The following is a 20,978-nucleotide window of genomic DNA, read 5'->3' on the forward strand; positions in this document are numbered from 1 at the left end:
AGTCCTTCCTATCTTCCTTAACATTTAAAACCAGAAGGAATCTCCATGCGCTTGTTTTTGAGAGAAACAAAATACCATTCTCTTTTGAATCCCTTCAGCATTTGAAGAAGGGTTAGTGCAGTTCCTGCTGAACCCGCTCTGCCTGAGCTCAGGGCTCTGTGTGCTGCTCCAAAGAAGCAAAGTCGTGAGGAAGTTGAGAGACTCTCTGAAAGCAAATGGAGATGCTGTGGTGAAATGTTAGGTTATGTGATAATAGCTGGGCTGCACACCTTAGCAGGAGTACAGAGAGTGGCAGGTAGGGGAACACAAACAATATGCTGCCCAAGCTAATCCCAGGAGACATCAGCCTGTCGCAGATCCATTTCCACAAGCCCAGGAGAGCACTGGGAATAACAGAACATGGAATCTACTTGGAGACACCCTCTCCAGGGCTGTCCCTGCAGAACCTCAGCACCCCTGTCCAGGCATGAAACCCATCCAAATTAGTCAACATTAGAGCACCTTCTGAACTGAGGCAGTGATGCTGCAGAGGAGTACGGGGCACATTCTGCAGGGCAGAAGTCCTTTGGGACTGTGTGAGACATGTTATGAGATGTTTAAGTGAGGAACCACAGATGGGGAGAGAGGTAAATTTGGGTAGTTTGGGGAGGAACGAGTGTGGGGTAAGAAGGTAAAAAGGTTATAAATGGTAGGCTTGCCTGGCCATGCCCTGCATGTGAGCCTGCAGTCTGTCACCTCTTTCTGTTACACTTCATTTCCAGTACTACTTCTGGGTGATGGACTCTACGTTCTGTGTGAGTGGATTGGCTGAGTCAGTGAAACTACATGAGCAAATCATAGAATCCCAGACTGGTTTGAGTTGGAAGGGACCTTAAAGCTCATCCAGTTCCAACCCCTGCCATGGGCAGGGACACCTTCCACTAGAGCAGGTTGCTCCAAGCCCCTGTGTCCAACCTGGCCTTGAACACTGCCAGGGATGGGGCAGCCACAGCTTCTCTGGGCACCCTGTGCCAGTGCCTCAGCAGCCTCACAAGGAAGAGCTTCTGCCTAAGAGCTCATCTCAATCTCCCCTCTGTCAGGATAAAGCCATTAAATGAAGTGGGACTGCAGCCTTGGGCTCCTACATCTGGGTGACAGCACTGGGATGATGAGGATCCAGGAACAGCCACTTGGCAGGCTGAGTGTCTTAAGTCCAGCTAGCTGCTTGAGAGATCCATGTCATACCTGCTTGTGCTTACGTGGCTTCCATCCTGCTTGTTTGATTGCTTTTGTGTCTTTGTGCTGCTGGAGAGCATCTCCTAATATGCCTGCCCACGTGGTTAGCAGAGAAGACAAGTATACTTGTGCTGGGCTTTTGAAGGATACAGAAGCGCTCTATTATATTCTGAAAGAAGAGTTAAGTGTTTCTGGGATCTGTCATGCTGTTTGTAAGAGAAAGTGACTTCTTAGCAGATACCTTTATGAGAGAATGGGCCACTGAATGAACTCTGTATCGTGGGAGATCAGGCTGTTCAAAACTATTCCAAGGACTTGGTTCAGCTGTAGCAGTTCACAAAAATAATGGTCTTTTTATGGGCCTGCCCTTATTTGCAAAGTTATCTCAGCAGGAAAGATCTGAAATTGCAAAGAACCTGAATAGTGCTAAAGCATCTAGTTTTGTTGTCTTGAGCCATTAAACCACTGCGTTAAAATCCATGTATTGGCAGAAGTTCGTGCAGTTAAAACCAGGCCTTCTTAATAACTGGAATCTGTTACTATCAGTCACCAGGAACCTAGCATCGGATTCTAGTCACAACATTAAATTCAAAACCAACTCCTGACCGCAGGAATGGAACTGCTTTCAGCAGTCACCCTTCCAAAATTATTAATATCCCTTTGTTTTTGTCCCATGGAGTCTCTCCTCTTTCCCATATGGATTTCCCATGATGAGGACTTGAGTGTTGATGCAGGCTGCATCAAAGGGGTGGTGATTCTGCAGCTCTCCTGGGTCAGCTCCCAGCAAGGAAGAGCTGCAAGCCAAGTACATGACATTCTGCTCCCAGTAATTAACTCTTGGGACTGCCACAAGCTGGTTACTGGTGGGTGTCACCTTCCTACTTTTCTGTTGCATTGTTTTAAGGATCCTTCATTTTTGTAAACATTTGATATTTTGCATTTCAAGTGGGTTTTTCCATCCCACCCTACTTATGGAAGACATCTGAATGCTTAGGAATGTTAGGCTTCATTAAACTTGTGTCTGGATAAGGAGATACTGTCAGAGTGTGTATTCTTTGCAAAACTTGTTTTTTCTGTAGTTTAATTTCTCACTCTGAAGTGATAATAGATTGCAAATGTGGTGCTTGGTTGGTTTGATTTTTTCCCAAAACCTGACTGTTTTTAATCTTGTTCCGTATTCCTGGAATTGTTTAGTTTTGTTTTCTGCCTAAAAGACAAGGGGCAGGTTTGGCTCTTCTCCAGGAACACATGGAGTCAGCAGCCAGAAACTCCAGCTGTGGCAGTAGCCCAGAACTGTCACCCAAGGCACGGCCTTGGGAATGGTGATGCACCACAGCTGTATCTTCTCAAAGATCAACTGTTGGGGTGTTTGCATGCCAAATTGTCATGTTTGATGTGGGATGGTCATGTAAGGAGAGATCGGGGATTTTACTTGTGAAAAATTGAGTTAAATGGGCTTCCTAGGAGTTGTGGGTTTAGTCTGTTTAAGAGCAAGTATTCTGAAGCTGTTGGAAATGCACAAAAAATGAAACACCTGGTACATGAAATTTGCTACCAAAGATGAGGAAGATGTTTTTAATGTGGCTTCAGCAAAATATATATGAAATTTTATATGGTTGATGATTGAAAATTAAATGCCAGCAGTAAGGTTGCAGGATTTCTGATGTAGCCCACCCAAGTGTTACCCAGGATTTCCATGTCTGGAGAACAGGAATGGAAACTTCTCTATTTCAGAAGTTCTTTTCCAGCCTTTGATGACTTCTTAATTGGTTTGGCCATTATGACTCAGAACTGCTCTTCACAAATTGACTTGGATATGAACTTTTATCACTATATCATAGAATCATAGACTCAGCCAGGTTGGAAAAGCCCTTTAAGCTCATCCAGTCCAACAGCTCCCCAGCACTGCCAAGGCCACCACTAACCCATGGCACTGAGGCCTCGTCTCCACAGTGTGTGAACACTTGCAGGGATGGTGACTCCAGCCCTGCCCTGGGCAGCCTGTTCCAATGCCTGAGCACCCTGTGGGGAAGGAATTGTTCTTCGTCTCCAGTCTAAACTATCCAGTCAGTGCATTGTTTTAGGAGCTTCCCTTCAGTTATCCAGGCAGAAAGTGGAGGGGGAAAGGCTTGTAAAGGATCAAGTTCTTAAAATTCAGACATCAAGTTAGGAGGACAAGGTTATTTATATTTTTCTGTAATAAAGCTGCCTTTTTTTCACTCAGAACCAATTGGGATGTGTTTTCTTGCTATGTAGAAACACCTTTTTATTTGTTATTTAGTGGTTAACAAACGTGGAAAATTGAGTGCCAAAAGGGAAACTTCTGGAAAGTTGTAAATAGCTGAACTGTAGTAAAAATAGGAGGTCTTTATCAGACATCTAACGGCAACAAATACACGTCTAGAACAAAAGCTGCTTTACTAAGCATTTCTCTCTAGTGCTTATTAGTATCAGGTGATGTGGTTGAAACACATGCTTTTAAATTCCATGCTTTTATTCCTATAAGAATAAATTCCTTTTATTCTTAGCTTAATGCAGTTACTCTTTGATTGAACTTCTAGCACAGTGCTTTTTTCAGTTTTTTCTAGTCCAAGAATTTGTCAAAAGAATAAAAAAGTGAAGAATCCCCCCCCCCCTCCTTGAAAAAACAAAACAAATGGAATTTAATCAGGTGAGACAAGATCCAATTTGCCTGTTCCGAACCAAAATGTTCTTTCAGTGATATAGGTACGGAATACTCACTGACAATGCCTAGGGATGTACTGGGTACCTTAGGTAGAAGCCTTTTTTGAGCCTTAGGTCATTTGAAATACAGGTGGTAACTGCAGCTTTGCTTCAGATGTGTTCTGGCTATACTGTGTGGCAGTTGTTGCATTAACCTAAAATGGTGTTGAGCGAAATTTGTGCATGTGAATATACCATTTGCTTAAGACACACACCTCATGTGTAGCACATGAGAACGCGACGTGAAGAACATGGAGAAGCTTCATGTTCCGTCTGTTGGGTCATTCCCACGTTACATGCCTGTCATCATTATTTTAATCACAGACACATCGTCAGCATCAGAAGATGAGGGCTCCTTACGTCGGCAAGGGCGGATCACCTCCACTCCGTTCCAGAGCCATTCCAACGTAGAGCCCTGGCTTAACCGGGTTATTCAGGGCTCCTCCACCTCATCCTCTGCATCTTCCACCTCATCTCATCCAGGAGGGAAACCTGCTGCTGCTTCCAATACTGCTACGGTCACCGCTGCTGCCACTGTGCTTGCAGATCTCATGGCACACACCCAGCTAGGTCAGTAAAGAAGTGTCATTGGAATAATACCAGATTCAAAAATCCCAAAGCAGGGCTAAACACAAAGGTCTTCACCAGAAAATACCTGTAAATAGCCTTAAAATGTACAACCTACAGACCAGGTATGTATGATATATATGTGTTTGATTTAAATCATGTTCATAAGATCTGAACACGCGTTCTTCTTGGTAAAATGCTTGATTTATCCAGAAACTGAGGTTCAGTTTTACTGGATTCAACAGCAGAATTTCAAAGGGATTCTATTTTTGGTGCATGCTTTCCAATCCGTGTGTATTTACCTCGGACCATATCAGGTTGTGGATTGCAGAGGTGAACTGGCAAAAACAGCCAGAAGACTAGAAAAACATCCAGAATGATTTGGAAAGTTACAAAATCAGAACTCCTGACTAGGCGAGATTTCAAGCTCAGATGTGATTTTACTGTTTTTCCTTCAATAATAAATAAAGTGTAAAATATAAGTCATGAATAGTCCTTTATTGTGAAACTTAGAACGAAAATGGAGAACTGATGGTAAGCCAAAATGTGAATGTGAGTTTTGTCTCAGTCTCTGTAACACTGGAGATTTCTTTGTCATAAATTGCAGAGCACTTTACCCAAATCTTCCAAAAGTCTTGTGCTTTTGGAAGGGTTGGGAGGGAAGGAGGGCGGAAAGCAGTCTCTTCCACCGTGGGAATAACTTTATAATGGTTTTATATGCTGTAGTGAAGACTGATAGTGGATTTATGCATGTGCAGCAGGTCTGCACTAGTGTTAAGTGATGGGAAAGGACCTAGAGGAGAAACAGGAACTCTGTATTTCAGATAAGTTCTCTCCCTGAAGTAATTTAGAAAAATGAAATGAAGAATTTTGTTTGTATTTCACCTGTGGGTTGCAGCGTGAAGTTTTTGTGCTTCTAGTAATATGCAGAAGGCCTCACGTATCTTATTCCTGGACATTTCAGGTTTTGGCAGTTTTAGTGCTCTACTTAGCTGACTGTTAATCTGTGGCTCTATGCCTGTATACTCCATACAGACAGTTTTGTCTCAGTTGTAACCAAGAACAGGTTAGGTCAGGTGAGAAAGCACCAGATTCAGATTCAGATTTAAACTGAGTATATAGGCTTCTGTATATGTGGATATGTCAGTTAACAGGAGCATTTAAAGCACAAATGCATTTTGCATATACCTGTTCTTTTAGCTGGTCTGGCTGTTAGGTTCAGAAGCTGTGGCTGCCCCATCCCTGGCAGTGTTCAAGGCCAGGTTGGACACAGGGGCTTGGAGCAACCTGCTCTAGTGGAAGGTGTCCCTGCCCATGGCAGGGGTTGGAACTGGGTGAGTTTTAAGGTCCTTTCCAACACAGACCATTCTATGATGATGATTCTGTGACATTCCCAAGCAGTGGACTGCAGTATTGGAATTGCAGGGTTACAGTATTTAAGACAGTTGGACAGGAATACACATTATTTTGAAGCTGTTAATCTTTCACCTATAAAAGCAAGTACAACATCCACTTATTGGTTTGGAGGCTTTTGTTGTTTTTTTTTTAGTTTCATACTTCCTTCAAATGAATAAGGCCAGCAGTGTGCCTGGGTGGTTTTTTCAAGGTTACCATCTCAACTGTGGGGTATTTCTCAACTTAGCTTTTGTTAGAGTAACTGGAAAAATGGATTATCATGGTATTCGACCCAGTATTTATTGAAAAACTGGAAAGTACAATTCCTTTCCCTAAGGGGAAGCACAGTTCTGAATTGTGTTCTGAACTGCTGGGGCTCTGTAAGCAGTTTTACCGAAGTTGTAAGAGTGAAGCGAGTTAGGAACAGTTTCAAAGAGTTTGTTCGAGAGGAAATGTCAAAAGGTAGTGTCTTGTGGATCACAGTGGTTGATTACTTTCCTACAGACAAAACTATCATACAGCAATCTGCAGGTCTAACTCTAGGTCCTGCTAGGCAGGGGCTTTTCTAATGTGTTCGAATCTTCACCCTGAAACTTCTCCTTCGAGACTTTCTTCCTGATGCCTAGCTTCTAATTTTGTCTCCTATCGCATCCATTCTTTCTTGGACCACTGCTCCCTCTTGCATTTATCTCTCTCTTCTGATCAGTAATGGAAAGAAACTTCAGGCTAAACCCAGTTAACTCTTTCCCACAGTCACAAGTCTGTCCAGGCTATTCTTTTTCTGGCTACTCACCACTTCTCTTTCTCTGCTTTGCCACAGTATCTCTAGATGATACAGACTCATTTCATGGATTCTCAAGCACATATATTAACAAAATACCCAAATAATCAATGAAGCTAATGGGATTCTTACCCAAGCGTAAATTCTGGAAAATTGAACTTATTCTATGCATAGATTTTTTGCCTTCTCAAGGCAGGATGAGGAGGAAGAGTCAATTCTCTGCTGTATGTAAGAACAAATAGCTGTGGACAGCAGAGTTGTTCATAAGGACCCCTGATATTTCCTTTGTTGGTAAGGGACATTTATTTGCATGAAACTGGGCTCTGAGATGTTTGTAAGATCCATGAATGCTGTAGATGAGCACCTCTATATATAGCTAATTTTCTGTGGTTGTTTTCAGTTGGGAATGACTTCTGATGAGGTTTTGTGTCTTTTCTGCGCATTCTCATTTTTTGTGTGATGTCTTTGAGCTGTTCCCAAGTACACAGCTCTTCTGTAGATATTCCCAAATAGCTTCTTCCTTATGTTATTTTCCAAGCATCTAATTGCAGAGCCTTTGTATTTCAAATATCTGCCTCATGCATGTGAGTGGAAGATTTGCTTTTTCCCAGCAGCAATACGCACGATAAAACCTGCATCCATTCAGCATTTCAACTTACGTGCTTCATGCAGGGCTTCTCCCCTTTGCTCCAAGCCTCATAGTACGTGTCAGTCTCTCTTGTCCTCTCACTTGATAATTACATTGCTGATGGTTATATGTGTACATCACTTTGAGTGTATAGTTCTGAGTCACCTTCATGTTTAGCAGTGACAACTTCCCTCTATAGGAATGCCATTTTGGGGCCTTCCAGTGATGAAGCCACCCTGCAGGTACATCCCTAATTGTAGTTCTTGCTGGTGTATTCAAGGAGTGGAAGCTTTAGACATTGATATAATCACTACAGGGTTTCTCAGTTGGGAAGTATGGACTTCCTGAGCACTATGGGAACCAGGTACATTTGATTAATTTCTCTGCTGTGTGAAGTCCATGTTTTTGGGACTTTGGTAAAGCTAAGGGAATAAAACCAACCAAAAAGCAACTCATAAAGTATATAGAACACAGCAGGAGTGTTTCAGTTTACTCTGAATACATGGGCTTTCTGTATGCTCTCTAAAGTGGTTGTGCAAATCAGCCTTACACGTAGTGGTCACCTTTTCCTTTTACTGGTTTTATCCTGGGCATTTGTCAGAGAGACAAAGTGATACTTTGTCCTTCAAGTACCTTCCCTGCATGAAAAGAATTTGTCCTTCCTGGGTACCCAGAAAGGCAGGTCTCTGCAGTACAAAAATTGGAAAATATGGGAATGGATTTAATTCTTCTTTCAGTGATCCCTCTAAAAGAGCTGCACTGGTGCCTTGTGTGTCAGCCCCAGAAACCTGTGAACAGGGCTATGAGCACTTGGTATCTTGGTGCTAATCCCTTCCTCAAAAAGCCGGGTCAGAAAGGTGGGTAGGGTGTGTTTTTCACAGCTCTGCCTCCATCACCCTGTGCTTGGAGTTCTTTCTGCAGGATCTGTGGTGTGTTGAGGTCCTTCAGGGGGTATCACTGCAGAGCTGCGTGACCACAAGCAGTTCCTCCAGCACCATGTCCTTCAGCATTTCCTTTTGCTCTTTAGGATTCTGAGTATTTCAGGCCTCCAGTTCTGTTTTTTTTCTTGTTGGAACACTTCTCCCAAGTACTGCCATTTGCCAACCTGTGGTTCCATTCAAAACCCTTCCCTAACCTGGGTCACCAGTTTGGAGTGATGATATTCCCTAAGCACAGTTCTGCAGAGCTGCGGTGCAATAAAAAATATACAAGGGTTTATTGCTTGTAGCACGCACCATTAAAAGGGAAGCGTGCCATGCCTGGTGACAAATGACCACCTTATGACCGCCTCAAGAAACCCTGTGCTAAATTACCTGTTGTGAGCAGCGTGTGTATATCATTTTGACCTCTAGACCAAGGGTGGGTTTAACTGTTACAGGTATTCCAGCTGTTCTCACTGATACATGCCCCAGTGAAGAGTGAACGGTGTCTGTACTGCAACACAAAGAGGAAGCTTCTACCTACAGTATTGTGAGACTATTAAGAACAGGTTGTAAAAAAAGCTGCAGAAGGGAAGCTATGACTGCTCTTATGAGCTGCAGGTGACAGGTTTTTAAGTTATCATTTCCTTTCCTCTGAGGCATCTATCGTCTCTCTGTGTCCATCCTCAACATGTGTTCAGACCTAAGTGCACTGTCCATGCCACTGAAAATCTTAATCTGTGTTTCTCAGCAGAAGACTTCCTCTTACAGCCTGCAGAATGTAGATAAGTGTTTCACCTTGTCCTTGGACAGAAGTTCTGTTTTTTTAAAACCTCATGCTTCTGTCTCTTCCTATGGGACTTAAAGAGTACTCATTCCAGTCTTGTAGAGAGGCTTTGGCTGCCTGTATTTCTTCTTACAGATGCAAGACAGACGTTCTTTGTAGACTTGTGCTGTTTACTCATAATGCATCTCCTTGCTTTCACCTTGAAGTGACAAAGTGAGCAACCACTCTCTGTCAGAATTTGTTTGGATCCCTTTGAACATTGGAACAGCTCCTCTCCACTGCTGAGAAGCACCATGGTTCCTTTCAGGATTTCCTCTGTATCTACTTTGATTAGAGACATCAGAGTTCAGTTAAAAACATAAGACAAGAAGAATGATGTAAGAAGCAACTTTGGATATATTGATTTTTAAGATGATTAATGAGCTCCTATGTCTGTCTTCCATTTCTGTAGATAATCACTCTGCACCTCCAGATGTCACCACTGGTCTGATGGAACATTTACATCATGAGCGCCCACAGGTTGCATCAGTACGAGGAGTTCCCAGAGGCTACAACAGCAGCATCCTGGAAACTGCAGATGGTGATTCTATTATAAACCTCCTGCTTTTCAGTCTGTGTCACCTTTCCTGAATAAGTGAATCTGTAACAGGGCTTGACACCCATCCTGTGCTATGTCCCTGCCCCTCCAAAGCTTTGCAGTAGTATGGTGTATCTGTCAGTCTACCATGGGAGAGGAAACTACTGCATTTCCCATGCTCTGCTGGTGGGAGCCATGTGCCCACTTCTGTATATCTCTACAGTAGAAGGCAGTGTAAGCCTTTTTGTCTCACATGTTAATTTTATGTTGCCTCAGAGCTTGAAATTTCAGTAACTACAAACAGGCATACACATTTCTATTTAATTTAAAATAAATGTATCACATACTGAAACAAAAGCAGTGTGGGTTTGTGTTCTGATTGTTTCTTGCTAGCCCTGTAAAATGCTGCAAGATTCATTTGTTTTTTCCAAGCATTGTCACACTTTTAGAACCGAATGAATGTTAAGACATAGCAAATACCTAGACTCTGGAAGAAAAGAACTTCTTCAGGTTTGTATTGGACTCTCATGAAGGAGTCAGTAGTTTGAAAAGCTAAACTAGAGTGTGAGAAGGTATATTCTTCATCCAGGTAGCTAGGGAGCAGCATTATATTAAAACAAGTAACTCCATGGTTGAAACTGTTACTGATTAAAGCTGTGTTTTTTCCCAAAGAAGCTGCTCATCTTGAACGACTGCTGAGCTTAGTGTGATGTTGTAAGCAATGTGGCCGCATGTGCTTTAGTGTATGCTTATTTATATATGGTAAGTAATAAAACTTTTCTCTTTGGTAGGTGTTCCAGTGAATAGCAGAGTGTCCTCTAAAATCCAGCAGCTTCTAAATACCTTGAAAAGACCAAAGCGCCCACCTTTGAAAGAGTTTTTTGTTGATGATTTTGAAGAACTCCTAGAAGGTTAATTTCCTTTCAGATACATTTTTCACTCCTTTTGTAAGCGGGTCACAGAAGAGCTGGTACTTCTTAGCAAATGCTGTTTTCTTTTCCCAGTAGAAAACAAATCGTGGTAGAGTTCATGGTAGAGTTGTTTTATTGGAGACAGAGAGGTCAGATGCTCTCACAAGTAAGACAGAACCTTCAGCTCAACCCTTCTCCTCAGTGTACTTGGTCTTCCTTCCTCCCTCACTTTGGAAATTCTTCTGATTCAGCCTGATTTGGACCAGTGTGATGAGCTGGTGAACACTAAAGACTGTGATCCTTGAAGGAATTCATTGGTGCATCCAGAGATTGTCATGCTTGGTGATAGTCCCACCATCACTTTTTGCCTCAGAGATTCTAAACTCTGCCCTGCAATCATCAGCAAATGTATAGAAGGTACTTTCTGGAGTAAGTCAGGGCATAGCTTGAGTATAACTGGTGGTGCAGTGGACCTCTGGAAGCATATGACAGACCTCTTGCCCAAAGCAGGTTCAACTAGATCAGGCTGCTCAGGGCCACGTCCAGTCAAGTTCTGAGCATCTCCAGATGTGGAGATTCCACAGCCTCCCTGGCCACTTGCATTCAGCTGGTGTCTACAAGCACTCTCACATCCTGCTCTGAGAAGCTGCTTTGTAGCTGGTCACTGCCCAAATACAGTTAGATGAAAAAATTTACTTTGCTAGGACATGGAATTTATTATGATAATACTGTTTGCATGCATGTTAATATCCTCTTCTTGAGATCCGGAAACTTTCCTTATTTTAGATGTTCAGAGGAATTAAATGCATTGAGTGCATTGTGCATATGTCTTGTCTGTGCTCTATGTGAAAGGATAGTCCTTGTACACACTCTGCAGGTATTAGCTAAAACCCACTATCTTCTTCTCTGTGTGCATGTGTCTAAGCAGAAAGAAAAACATCTCTCAGTGTGACATTCTTGAGAGGCCATTGCTAGGTTCTCTAGTATCAATTTGTTTGATACTCCAAGATACGAAGTTATTGCGGTTCTAGTCTTTCACTGAACATTTTTGAGGCAAACTGTCATTGAGGTCCACATATATCACTGTGGAGAATAAAGAGCATCACTTTGAACTGTTAATTGTAGTTATTGCATAGATTGAGTCTTAGCTAAATCCAGCTATGACTTTGTTTTGCTAAGATCAAGATACTTCACCTACTTGAGCATCTTGGAGCAAGATTTTAACAGCAGGCTGCTCAGAGAGCAAATGGCTTAAACCCTGCAGTGTTCCACAGCTGAAAGAGATGATCCAGAAATCAAGCAAAACATGCTGTGAGTGGTACAGTTTTAGTTGTAGGTAATCCATATCCAGAGCATTTCACCAGGCTTATTTAAAAAACATTATTATTATAAAGGCTTAGTGTCATTCTTCATTGCCTGTTTCGAATTTGGCACAGCAAAAATCAAGATCCAGTTGTCACTGAAGCCATTCTCTCTGATAATGCCTCTTGACTTGGTGTAGGCTGTCATTTAAGTACATGTGCGGAACAAACAACAGAAAATACATCTTTCAGGAGCAGAGAAGAAGAGTGAACTAGGGATTCAAATTCTGTGTCTAGATCCTTTGAATAATATTGAATCAGAACGCTAAAGTGATGGTAATTACTTTCTGTGAAGCCAACAGATGATTAGCATAGCATCATCATGTAGCAGAGGAGAAGCAATGATAACTGTGAGGAAGAGGAAAGTAGGAACGGTTCATAGAATCATCTTTTAGGTGCAGCTTGCATATTCTAGGCCGGGTTGGATGGGGAGCAACCTGCTCTAGCGGAAGGTGTCCCTGCCCATGGCAGGGGGATGGAATTGGATAAGTTTTAAGGTTTCTTCCAACCCAAACCATTCTGTGCTTTTGTAAGGATTGACATCTGCCCTTTTCCTGTGCTCTGATTTTAGTGCAACAGCCTGACCCAAATCAACCAAAGCCTGAAGGAAGTCAAATGAATGTACTTAAAGGTGAACCCTTAGGCATGGTAACCGACTGGCCACCTTCTCTGCTGGCTGCCCTGCAGCGCTGGGGAACTACCCAGCCAAAAGCCCCTTGTCTGACAGCATTGGATACAACTGGGAAAGCTATTTATACCCTGACCTATGGTGGGTATTGGTGATAACTGTAAGGAAGAATCAGACATTCCTTGTGGAATGAACAATTTGCTTTACGTTAGGAGGGACTGACTGTGCTCATGACATGCTTTGAGATTTGAATGCAAGTTACTAATCCATTGTATGTGAAAGACATTGTAAAGGAAGATAATGAAAGGAAATGGTTTATAATATTGATTCTTTACAAACGGCTGTTTATAAATTTCAGACAATTGGGGTTTATTTTCTTTAAAGATCACTGAGAATAACCTAGGAGGGACAAAACAGATGACTAATAATACACTCTTCAGAGTCCCAGAGTAGACACAAAATTTCAGCATGGTTTTGCATGCTGAATGCAATTCTTAAAGAGAAGACTTGCATTCAGGAGCATTTTAGGGATGTTATTGTGGGAAGTAAAACTTGCCTGAATCAATGAACTAGAAGTATTGTAGTCATTGCATTATTTGTAAGATCATTTTGTCCCTAACTGCAGCATTTCTTTCTGTGCTGTGTTAGAATCCAAGTTTCTTGTTTGCATTTTTACAGCTGAAGTGTGCCTACAGGAACTGAGCAGCTGCATGTGTTCCATTACTTTGCAGTGGTGCTGTGAGAATTCCTTAAAACATCGTGTTTAGTTTTGCATTTAAAAATAAAAGAAAGGAAAAGCCAAACTGTAAAGAAGCCAAGCTCTAAATTGTATTTGGACTCTGCCAGCTGCACTGAATGGCCAGTTCTGTAGAGGACTGCCCATTCGATGTATCTGAGTCCTGTGGAACCCTTTTTTATAGAACTGGAAATTAAACAGGGGGAAAAGAAAAGTAGAATTGAAGAAGTTTGAGACTGACAAGCACAAGTTAACTGATGCTTGCTACATGGCCTGAAAGGATTCAGTGTGGATGTTAGTCTATGATAAAGACCCTCTATTAGAGAGCCGAGTTTCAGATGCATGCTCTTTGCCATGGCATGCTTCTTTGTGCTGGGGGATTCTTGCTTTGATTTAGCCATTTTCAGGGGAAGGGGGTTGCTGTTGCTCCATCTTTTATAAACAGGGTGGTTTGGTTTTCTTAGCAAAGCTCTGCTGGGTTTTGAGGCTGCAAGTTAAAAGTTGATTTTTATACTGTGTCAAATAAGCAGAGTGTTGCCTTTGTATTTAGTAGCTTGGAATAATGCTTTGTTCTGAACTATTGAGATCTTTAGATCACAACTGAGCACTGAACTGGCATTTCACAGAGCCCAGTAACGTGGCATTTATTCCTACCCTTTGTTTGTTAAATTTCGGTTAATATTTTATCCAATTTAGGATTACTTTTTTATCCCAAGTACTTTGCTTTCCCTAAAAGTCTTTAAGAAGGAGTCTTATGAATTGTCTTTTAGAAATGCAGTTAGGTTGTAACAGCCAGGCCTTGTGTGTATGTGTGCTCACATGCACTAAGCATTAGAAGAACTCAGTAGGTGTGTGAGGTGGGATTGCTTTCACAACACAGATGTTCACTTTTCCCTAATTACTTGCTCATATGCCTGTTGACCCTGTTCTGATTCAACCTGTTGCCTAGTGCATATGTAAAGCACTGAGATTTGCTAATTAAATGTTAACATTTTAGGCTCATGGGGTTTAATTTCTGCAATGTCTTTTTTTCCTTAGGCAAGCTGTGGAGTAGAAGCTTGAAGCTGGCATATACCTTGCTAAACAGGCTAACCACTAAGAATGAACCATTGCTGAAGCCTGGGGACCGGGTAGGCTTCTGTTTGAAATGGTCTCAGGGGAAAACAGTGAGAAACCAAATAAAACCTTGCAATACTGGGAGTTGTAATAGTGTATTATCACATTTGCTATTTCTGTTCCTAGTTTAAATATGAACCTGAACATTGTTGCAAAGATTCTTTTTTCCCCACAAATGACAAAGCTATTCCCTCCCCCCAAATGACAGCAAAACCCATTTCTTCATATTCTGATGTATTTTTGTAGGTAGCTCTCGTGTTTCCTAATAGTGATCCAGTTATGTTTATGGTGGCATTTTATGGATGTCTCCTCGCAGAACTTATTCCTGTCCCAATAGAAGTTCCACTAACAAGAAAGGTAGGCAAATACATTCCACATGTTTTGTAAATAAAGAAAGCAGGGGAGGTATCCAAATTCCACAGTCTTTATGTGGTACCCCTCAGAGTCTGCACTTTGAAAGCAGTCTGGTGCATCAGCTGATCTGGTTAATGTACATTACATGCTTGGAAAGTGTTTTAATTGCGGGGGGAATGGTATGAAGCTAGTAATCAACTAGTTTAGGATATGTAACTGTAGCAATTGTTTTAATTCAGTATTTTTGCAAAGGCATGAAAGTATTTCTCAACATGTAGCATAGAAAAGCTCTTTTCAGTTCTCATGCTGAGTAGTGAGAGCACAGGCAGGCAGAGACGCCTCAGTTACTGGAAATACCAGTATAATCCCACCCACATTTTGAGAGTTGAAAAGATTCCAGCTCTGCTCTTTAGTGCTTCAGGACTCAGAAACAGCATCAAACTAGCTCTCTGTTTTACCAGACTTCAGTAAAATCCCTGTTGGATTGAAGAGGGATGCACAATCACTGCTTTTGACACTATTTTGCTACTATTGCTTGCCAGATCTATTGCCAAATCTAACTTAGTTGGCACTAAGCAAAACTAAGCCTTTTGAGCATAGACTTCATGCTTTTGTCTTCCATGAAAAGTCTTATGGGTCTGAAGTTCTTTCCTGTGTTACAGATTGGCTCAATACTTTCTAAACATGGAAAAGTTACATTAAACTGTACAAAAGCTTCTTTATTTGTAAGTTTCCTATAATCTGGTTTCTTTGTAGGATGCTGGCAGCCAGCAAATTGGATTTCTTTTGCGCAGTTGTGGAGTAACACTAGCTTTAACCACTGATGCCTGTCAAAAAGGCCTTCCTAAAGCTCAGACTGGTGAGGTGGTGACATTCAAAGGTATGTTTTGAATCTACTGATATTTCTTTATAGGATAAAGAGCAGATATATCCATTGTTGCTATTAAACAACAATTTCTGAGGCATACATACAAAGGACTGCCTTGATTGTCACACCATTACTTAGTGCTGCTTCTTCCTGTCAGGGGGTGATGCTGCAGCTTTTGCTTGCCTCCTGTTGTTATCCCTGAATACTGGAAGGGGGGAAACCTCATTTTTGGGACAGTAAGGACAGTAACTTCTCTTTTTCTTTGAAGGCTGGCCTCGTCTCATGTGGTTCGTGATTGATGGGAAGCATCTGGCAAAACCAGCTAAGGACTGGCATCCGCAAGTACGGGATGCCAGTGCTGAGATTGCTTATATTGAGGTGATCCAGTATAATATACCTAATTTACAGTTACTCTGTTGTAGTTTACATCCCAGCACATTTTTTTCCTTTAATTTCTTGATGCAATAAAAGAGATTGCTGTAATACTTTTAACTGTGGAGCAAGGAAGTTTGCCTCAGGGTTGCCAGGCAAACTGTCAATTGAGTAGTTGCCTGAAGATTCGGGATAATTGGCAGTTTTGGATCCCTGGGACAATATGTTCAGTTGGGGTAGACAAACAGTGAGATTTCATATGGTATTGGTGTATTCTCCAAGCATTAATGTCTTATGCTAGCTTTTTGATTTCATTGAAAAGCTCACTTCAGTTTTATAGTAAAATATCCTTTCAGTTCATTGCTGTAAATCTTGTAGATCTTGTTGCTAATCTAATGCTTTTGTAAACTTCCTCTTCTCAGTACAAAACAAGTAAAGAGGGCAGCACAGTGGGCATTACTGTATCTCATGCTTCCATGCTGGCACATTGTCACGCATTGACTCAGGCATGTGGTTATTCGGAAGGTAAGTTAGATAGGTACAACTTAAAAATGCTACTCACAGCTTTGAATTGTCAGACCATTTATGTTGCAAAATCATATTTATTGTCTTAAAAAGAGCTTTAGATAAGCAGTAGTAGCTTTAACCGCAAAGGGAAAGACAAACTTCCTCATTCGTAACTGGTGTGATATTAAGCCACTTGTGAAATGATAACCAATGTGTGTTAAATGGTTTTAACCTAGGATCCTTATCAATTTTATTCAAGGGTTTGGATTTTTCAGACTTCATAAATTAAAGATGGTTGTTGGAAGTAAAGTCAGACACTTCCAGCTTAAGCAGCCTGTTATAGACAAGAAGGAAGGGGAGCATAGCTTTGATTCCTTAGTAGTTTTGGAAGTTTCATAGTTGCCTCAGCAAATATTTTGAGTTCTTGAATAACCTCATAAATATGCTTCTAAAGACTTTATATTTTTTCCATTGCTTTCAGCTGAAACACTAACAAATGTCTTGGATTTCAAGAGAGATGCTGGCCTTTGGCATGGAGTATTAACAGTGAGTATTGGAATGAATGAAAAAACCCTGCAGCGAGTTGCTTCTTTCAGGCGTAGAGTATTGGTATGGGAATGAAGGAATGAACTTTCTCAAACTATTTGCATTTCAGTATTTATATGTTTCAGTAACAGGCTGCACAGTCATAGCTGATGTTTTTACACATAGTTCTCACAGCTAAATGTAAGAGTTACCCTGTAGCTGTGGTAGTTTGTTTTTTAAGTACATGCTGTGTATTCTTTGAGCCTCTAATTTGTCAATATTTTTCTCACAGAGTGTTATGAACAGGATGCATGTCATCAGTATTCCCTATGCATTAATGAAGGTTAATCCACTTTCTTGGATACAGAAAGTCTGCTCGTACAAAGGTAACCCTACAGTGTTTTACGTGACCCATCTCTTTATGGATGATTTAAGGAAATGAAAATAGTTGTTTATATAAAATACCTGCTTTAGCTGAGGCCAGTGCTGCTTTATCCAGCTGACTTTGTTTGCCACAGCTTTAGGGTACTCCATTTCAGTAATATATGCACTGAGAGATTCATTGCTGAGTGATGTTGGTGGCTTCCTCTAATAGACCTTTAAAGAGCCTCTTCTTCTCACCTCAGTATTGAAATTTATAGTAAACATTTGAATTCTCTACAGTCAAGTCCATCTGGAGGCATTGAGTGTATATGTGTCATTGCGGTTAAATATTTGGCATTTGTGTTTGTTCTCTAGGTTTGGAATCTGTTTCATAAATTTATATACACAAAAGTACCTAAGTGGTGTTTATTTTGTTCTGCCCATGCACCATAATTGTGTTTTTACTTTCAGCCCGTGTAGCAGTAGTCAAATCTCGTGATATGCACTGGTCACTTTTGGCTCAGAGGGATCAGAGAGATGTCAGTCTGAGCTCTTTGCGAATGTTACTAGTGGCAGATGGAGCTAATCCATGTGAGTATGGGTGCTTTTTCAGTTCAAGGTGAGCTAAAGCACGCTGTAAATCACACAGCTCTGTGTCTGCACTCTAGGAGCGCGGCAGCACTGGCTGTAGTTCATTTTCAGTAGCAGTATTTCTTTGCAAAGGACACCAGAACAGAACTTCCATAGAAAATATTCTGAAGGATTGTTCTTTCCATAAAGAATACTTGGCAACATGATTTTGAAAGAAGCTTTTAAATTTCCAAGTAAATCATAATGGCATTTTCAGTAGTAGTTGCTTGTGTATTGCATGTTGACATAAAATCTTTGAGTTGCAGTGTCTGATTCTGTACGTGCCCCTAGGGCTTGTCTCAGTCATGTGCAAGGACATAAAAATGGAAGCAGTCACAGCCTTAACTCAAAACCGAGACAGCTATTAACTAGAGTATGTGGTAGTTTCTTGCCTTTCTCTGTCACCCATATGGTGGTGGTTTACAGTAACAAGAGGAAGCAGTGAGGAGGTGGAAAGACTATACCTTAGTTGCTTGATTTTGCTGTTCTCATACACCAGAAAAACAAGTGTTTCAGATCCCTTGCAGTTGAATAAAGAGAGGTCTACAAATCCTGCTGGCAGAAGATGAAAACCTGAAACTAAGATATTATTTGTTGTAAACACTGTTTCAGAGCTGATGCTTAAAGTTAGGCAGTTCAGTCTATAGTAAAATGCTGTATATATGCTAATGATACCACTGCTTTTTCCTTGTTGCTTACACTTCTTAGCTATATTCAGCTGCATAAATTCTTTTTTTTTAGCTTCATCTTTTCATTAGTGCTGTACTCTTAGATAAATTGACCTGAAATTACACCTAGGATGTAGAATAATCAGTGAAGTTTGCTGCTTCACATTATGTGCTGCAATTCCCCAACTGTAAAATACAAAGCTGTAGGTGATGCCATGTCCTCTTGCATTTTGGCCTGAGTCCTAAAGGCCAAGTAAGGTTCTGAACTGAACTGAAGATACGTCACAAGTATCTGATGTTAACTTCTAAATGCTTTGGCTCTGTGACATCTATAAGAAACACTGGTTGCTTCTAGAGGAGCTATATAGGAAGCCAACAGATACAGTTGCTGTTAGTGACAAAATATTCTGATCACTGAAGGGCTTCCCATGATGTTAAGTGTCCCAAAGTGCTGCCAGAGAAAGAGAGGAGGCAGTTTTGAATGTCATGCAGTGAATTAGTTGTTACCCACTGAGTGGTTTTCCTCCAAATCTAACATCTAACTTATCTTTTAGACAAGTATGTTGGTTTTGTGCATGGATGCAACCATATTTGTTTGGCTGAGCATAAGCTTTGAAGTCCTGCAGCTTACCCTTTCCAGGCCTTGCAAAATGTTTCCAACTGTGTGATTGTTCTTTTTAGGGTCAATATCTTCATGTGATGCATTCCTGAATGTATTTCAGTCCCGAGGTTTGAGACCAGAAGTTATCTGTCCCTGTGCTAGTTCTTCAGAGGCACTGACTGTTGCTATTCGCAGGTAATTCTCTTTTCTGAGAAGGGAACTTAAGCATTTCTTGACTATTGAAATATATGTGGTTTTAAAAGGAGAGTCAGTAAAGACCATCACCCACACAATGATGCCTGAAGACTCAGAGAAAAGTGTGAGGCTCACAGGTATCTCCTTCCTTGAAGGGTGGGGGATTTTTGTTTGTTTTCTTTAAAAAGTCTAAGATTTTCTAAAGGTAGTCAGCCATTAGGTTGGGGTTTTTAACAGCATAAGAAAGTGAGGTCTCATGCTCATTGTTGCTGGAGGACCTTTACAAAATGCCCCCATAAACCAGACTGTTACCTATTGGCAGGAAGAAGATGCTGAATCTTCAAGGAATTGCTTATATACAATGGCTTTTAAACAGAGTGCTAAAGAAAGAAGGAAATACTTATAAGTAGTCTGAAAAATACCATCAGAATTCTGGAGATAGCAAGAGATGCTCTGAAAAAAGGCAATACTGTAATTATTAGCAGCTGTGTGGATGGAATATACTGGCATTTATTGAAAGTGGGTTTGATCAAAACGTACTTTTTTGGAAAATCAGTTTCAAGAAAACTTTGATATTTTGGAGAGTTCTGTCTCTGGTGGGAGAAGTGACATTTCCCAAGTATTAACAAATGCACTTCAGGAACTGTTTTTTGCATTAGCGTCTGGAATCTTTTGCTCTGTTACATCTGGAAAGTTGAACAGTTACACAGAATGGAGGTGTTGGTGTTTGCTCAATTCTGCTCAGTGTAAGAAGTGCCGAGTCCTCCAAACAATTCCTCATTTTCCATGGGGTTTAGAAAATTTATCCTTTGATGCTTATTCTTGGCACTTCTTTGCCCATAGTAGAACTAAATCCCCTCTGTAACATTTTAGAGTGAGAGGAAGCTACATGGTGTTTGTTTTAGGTCTTTTTTGATCTAGTTAAAATATATTACCAATCTTGAACACTTGTTTGTTTAAAATGAGAAACTATTACTTCTCTTAACCTCCGCACAATGTTTGTGATGACCATATTGCCATCGGTCTGTTGCTTTGTATCTGATTTGACTTTCTGCTTTGCAGACCTCCAGAACTGGGTGGGCCTCCTCCAGGAAAAGCAGTGTTATCTATGAATTGTCTGAGTTTTGGCGTGATAAGAGTGGATACAGAAGAGAAGTTGTCAGTGTTAACTGTACAGGATGTTGGTCAGATTATGCCTGGAGGTAGGAAAGTATTTCATGTAGGTTTAAGCATACTGCACATCAGTTATTTTACTCTTATGAAATAAAGCAGAATGTCAAATGATAAATACCTTTAAGGTGGCATGATTTATGTTTTGACACATTACCTGAACACGTGGCAAGTAAATACTGTCTCAATTAGATTATTCAGTGTTTTCAGTAGAAAATAATCCACAATAAATTTGAATGACTATAGGTTTTGGTACAGGCAGATGCTTTTGGCTGGTGTGCAGAACTGGTTTAGCATTAGTGCTGACTGAATAACAAATACAACAGAATAAAACAAAACATAAACTGTATTAAGAAATATTCTGTCTTTCATCCAGGAG

General features: G+C 40.9%; 1 protein-coding gene across 5 annotated transcripts in view; it reads left to right on the top strand.

Moving 5' to 3' along the window:
• The window catches only part of DIP2A (disco interacting protein 2 homolog A), a 96,768-nt gene that overhangs the window by 47,085 nt on the left and 28,705 nt on the right, over nt 1-20,978 (top strand). For 4 of the 5 annotated variants that reach the window (XR_009724671.1, XM_061348128.1, XM_061348129.1 and 1 more), the window contains exons 5-18: nt 4,264-4,509; nt 9,469-9,597; nt 10,386-10,505; nt 12,438-12,635; nt 14,269-14,360; nt 14,593-14,703; nt 15,457-15,580; nt 15,837-15,946; nt 16,363-16,465; nt 16,929-16,993; nt 17,265-17,358; nt 17,807-17,926; nt 19,315-19,429; nt 20,492-20,631. Coding sequence is in view for 4 of the 5 variants with exons in the window: in XM_061348128.1 (XP_061204112.1) it covers nt 4,264-4,509; nt 9,469-9,597; nt 10,386-10,505; nt 12,438-12,635; nt 14,269-14,360; nt 14,593-14,703; nt 15,457-15,580; nt 15,837-15,946; nt 16,363-16,465; nt 16,929-16,993; nt 17,265-17,358; nt 17,807-17,926; nt 19,315-19,429; nt 20,492-20,631 (1,767 nt within the window). In the remaining variant the exon portion in view is untranslated. The remainder of the gene's footprint in view (nt 1-4,263; nt 4,510-9,468; nt 9,598-10,385; nt 10,506-12,437; nt 12,636-14,268; nt 14,361-14,592; nt 14,704-15,456; nt 15,581-15,836; nt 15,947-16,362; nt 16,466-16,928; nt 16,994-17,264; nt 17,359-17,806; nt 17,927-19,314; nt 19,430-20,491; nt 20,632-20,978) is intronic. The other variant, XM_061348131.1, reaches the window with a different exon arrangement.

The sequence above is a fragment of the Neopsephotus bourkii genome, unplaced genomic scaffold (assembly GCF_033783945.1).
Source record: "Neopsephotus bourkii isolate Nb327-2 ecotype Australia unplaced genomic scaffold, CSIRO-AGI_Nbou_v1 NB_335, whole genome shotgun sequence".
NCBI classification, from domain to species: Eukaryota; Metazoa; Chordata; class Aves; order Psittaciformes; family Psittacidae; genus Neopsephotus; species Neopsephotus bourkii.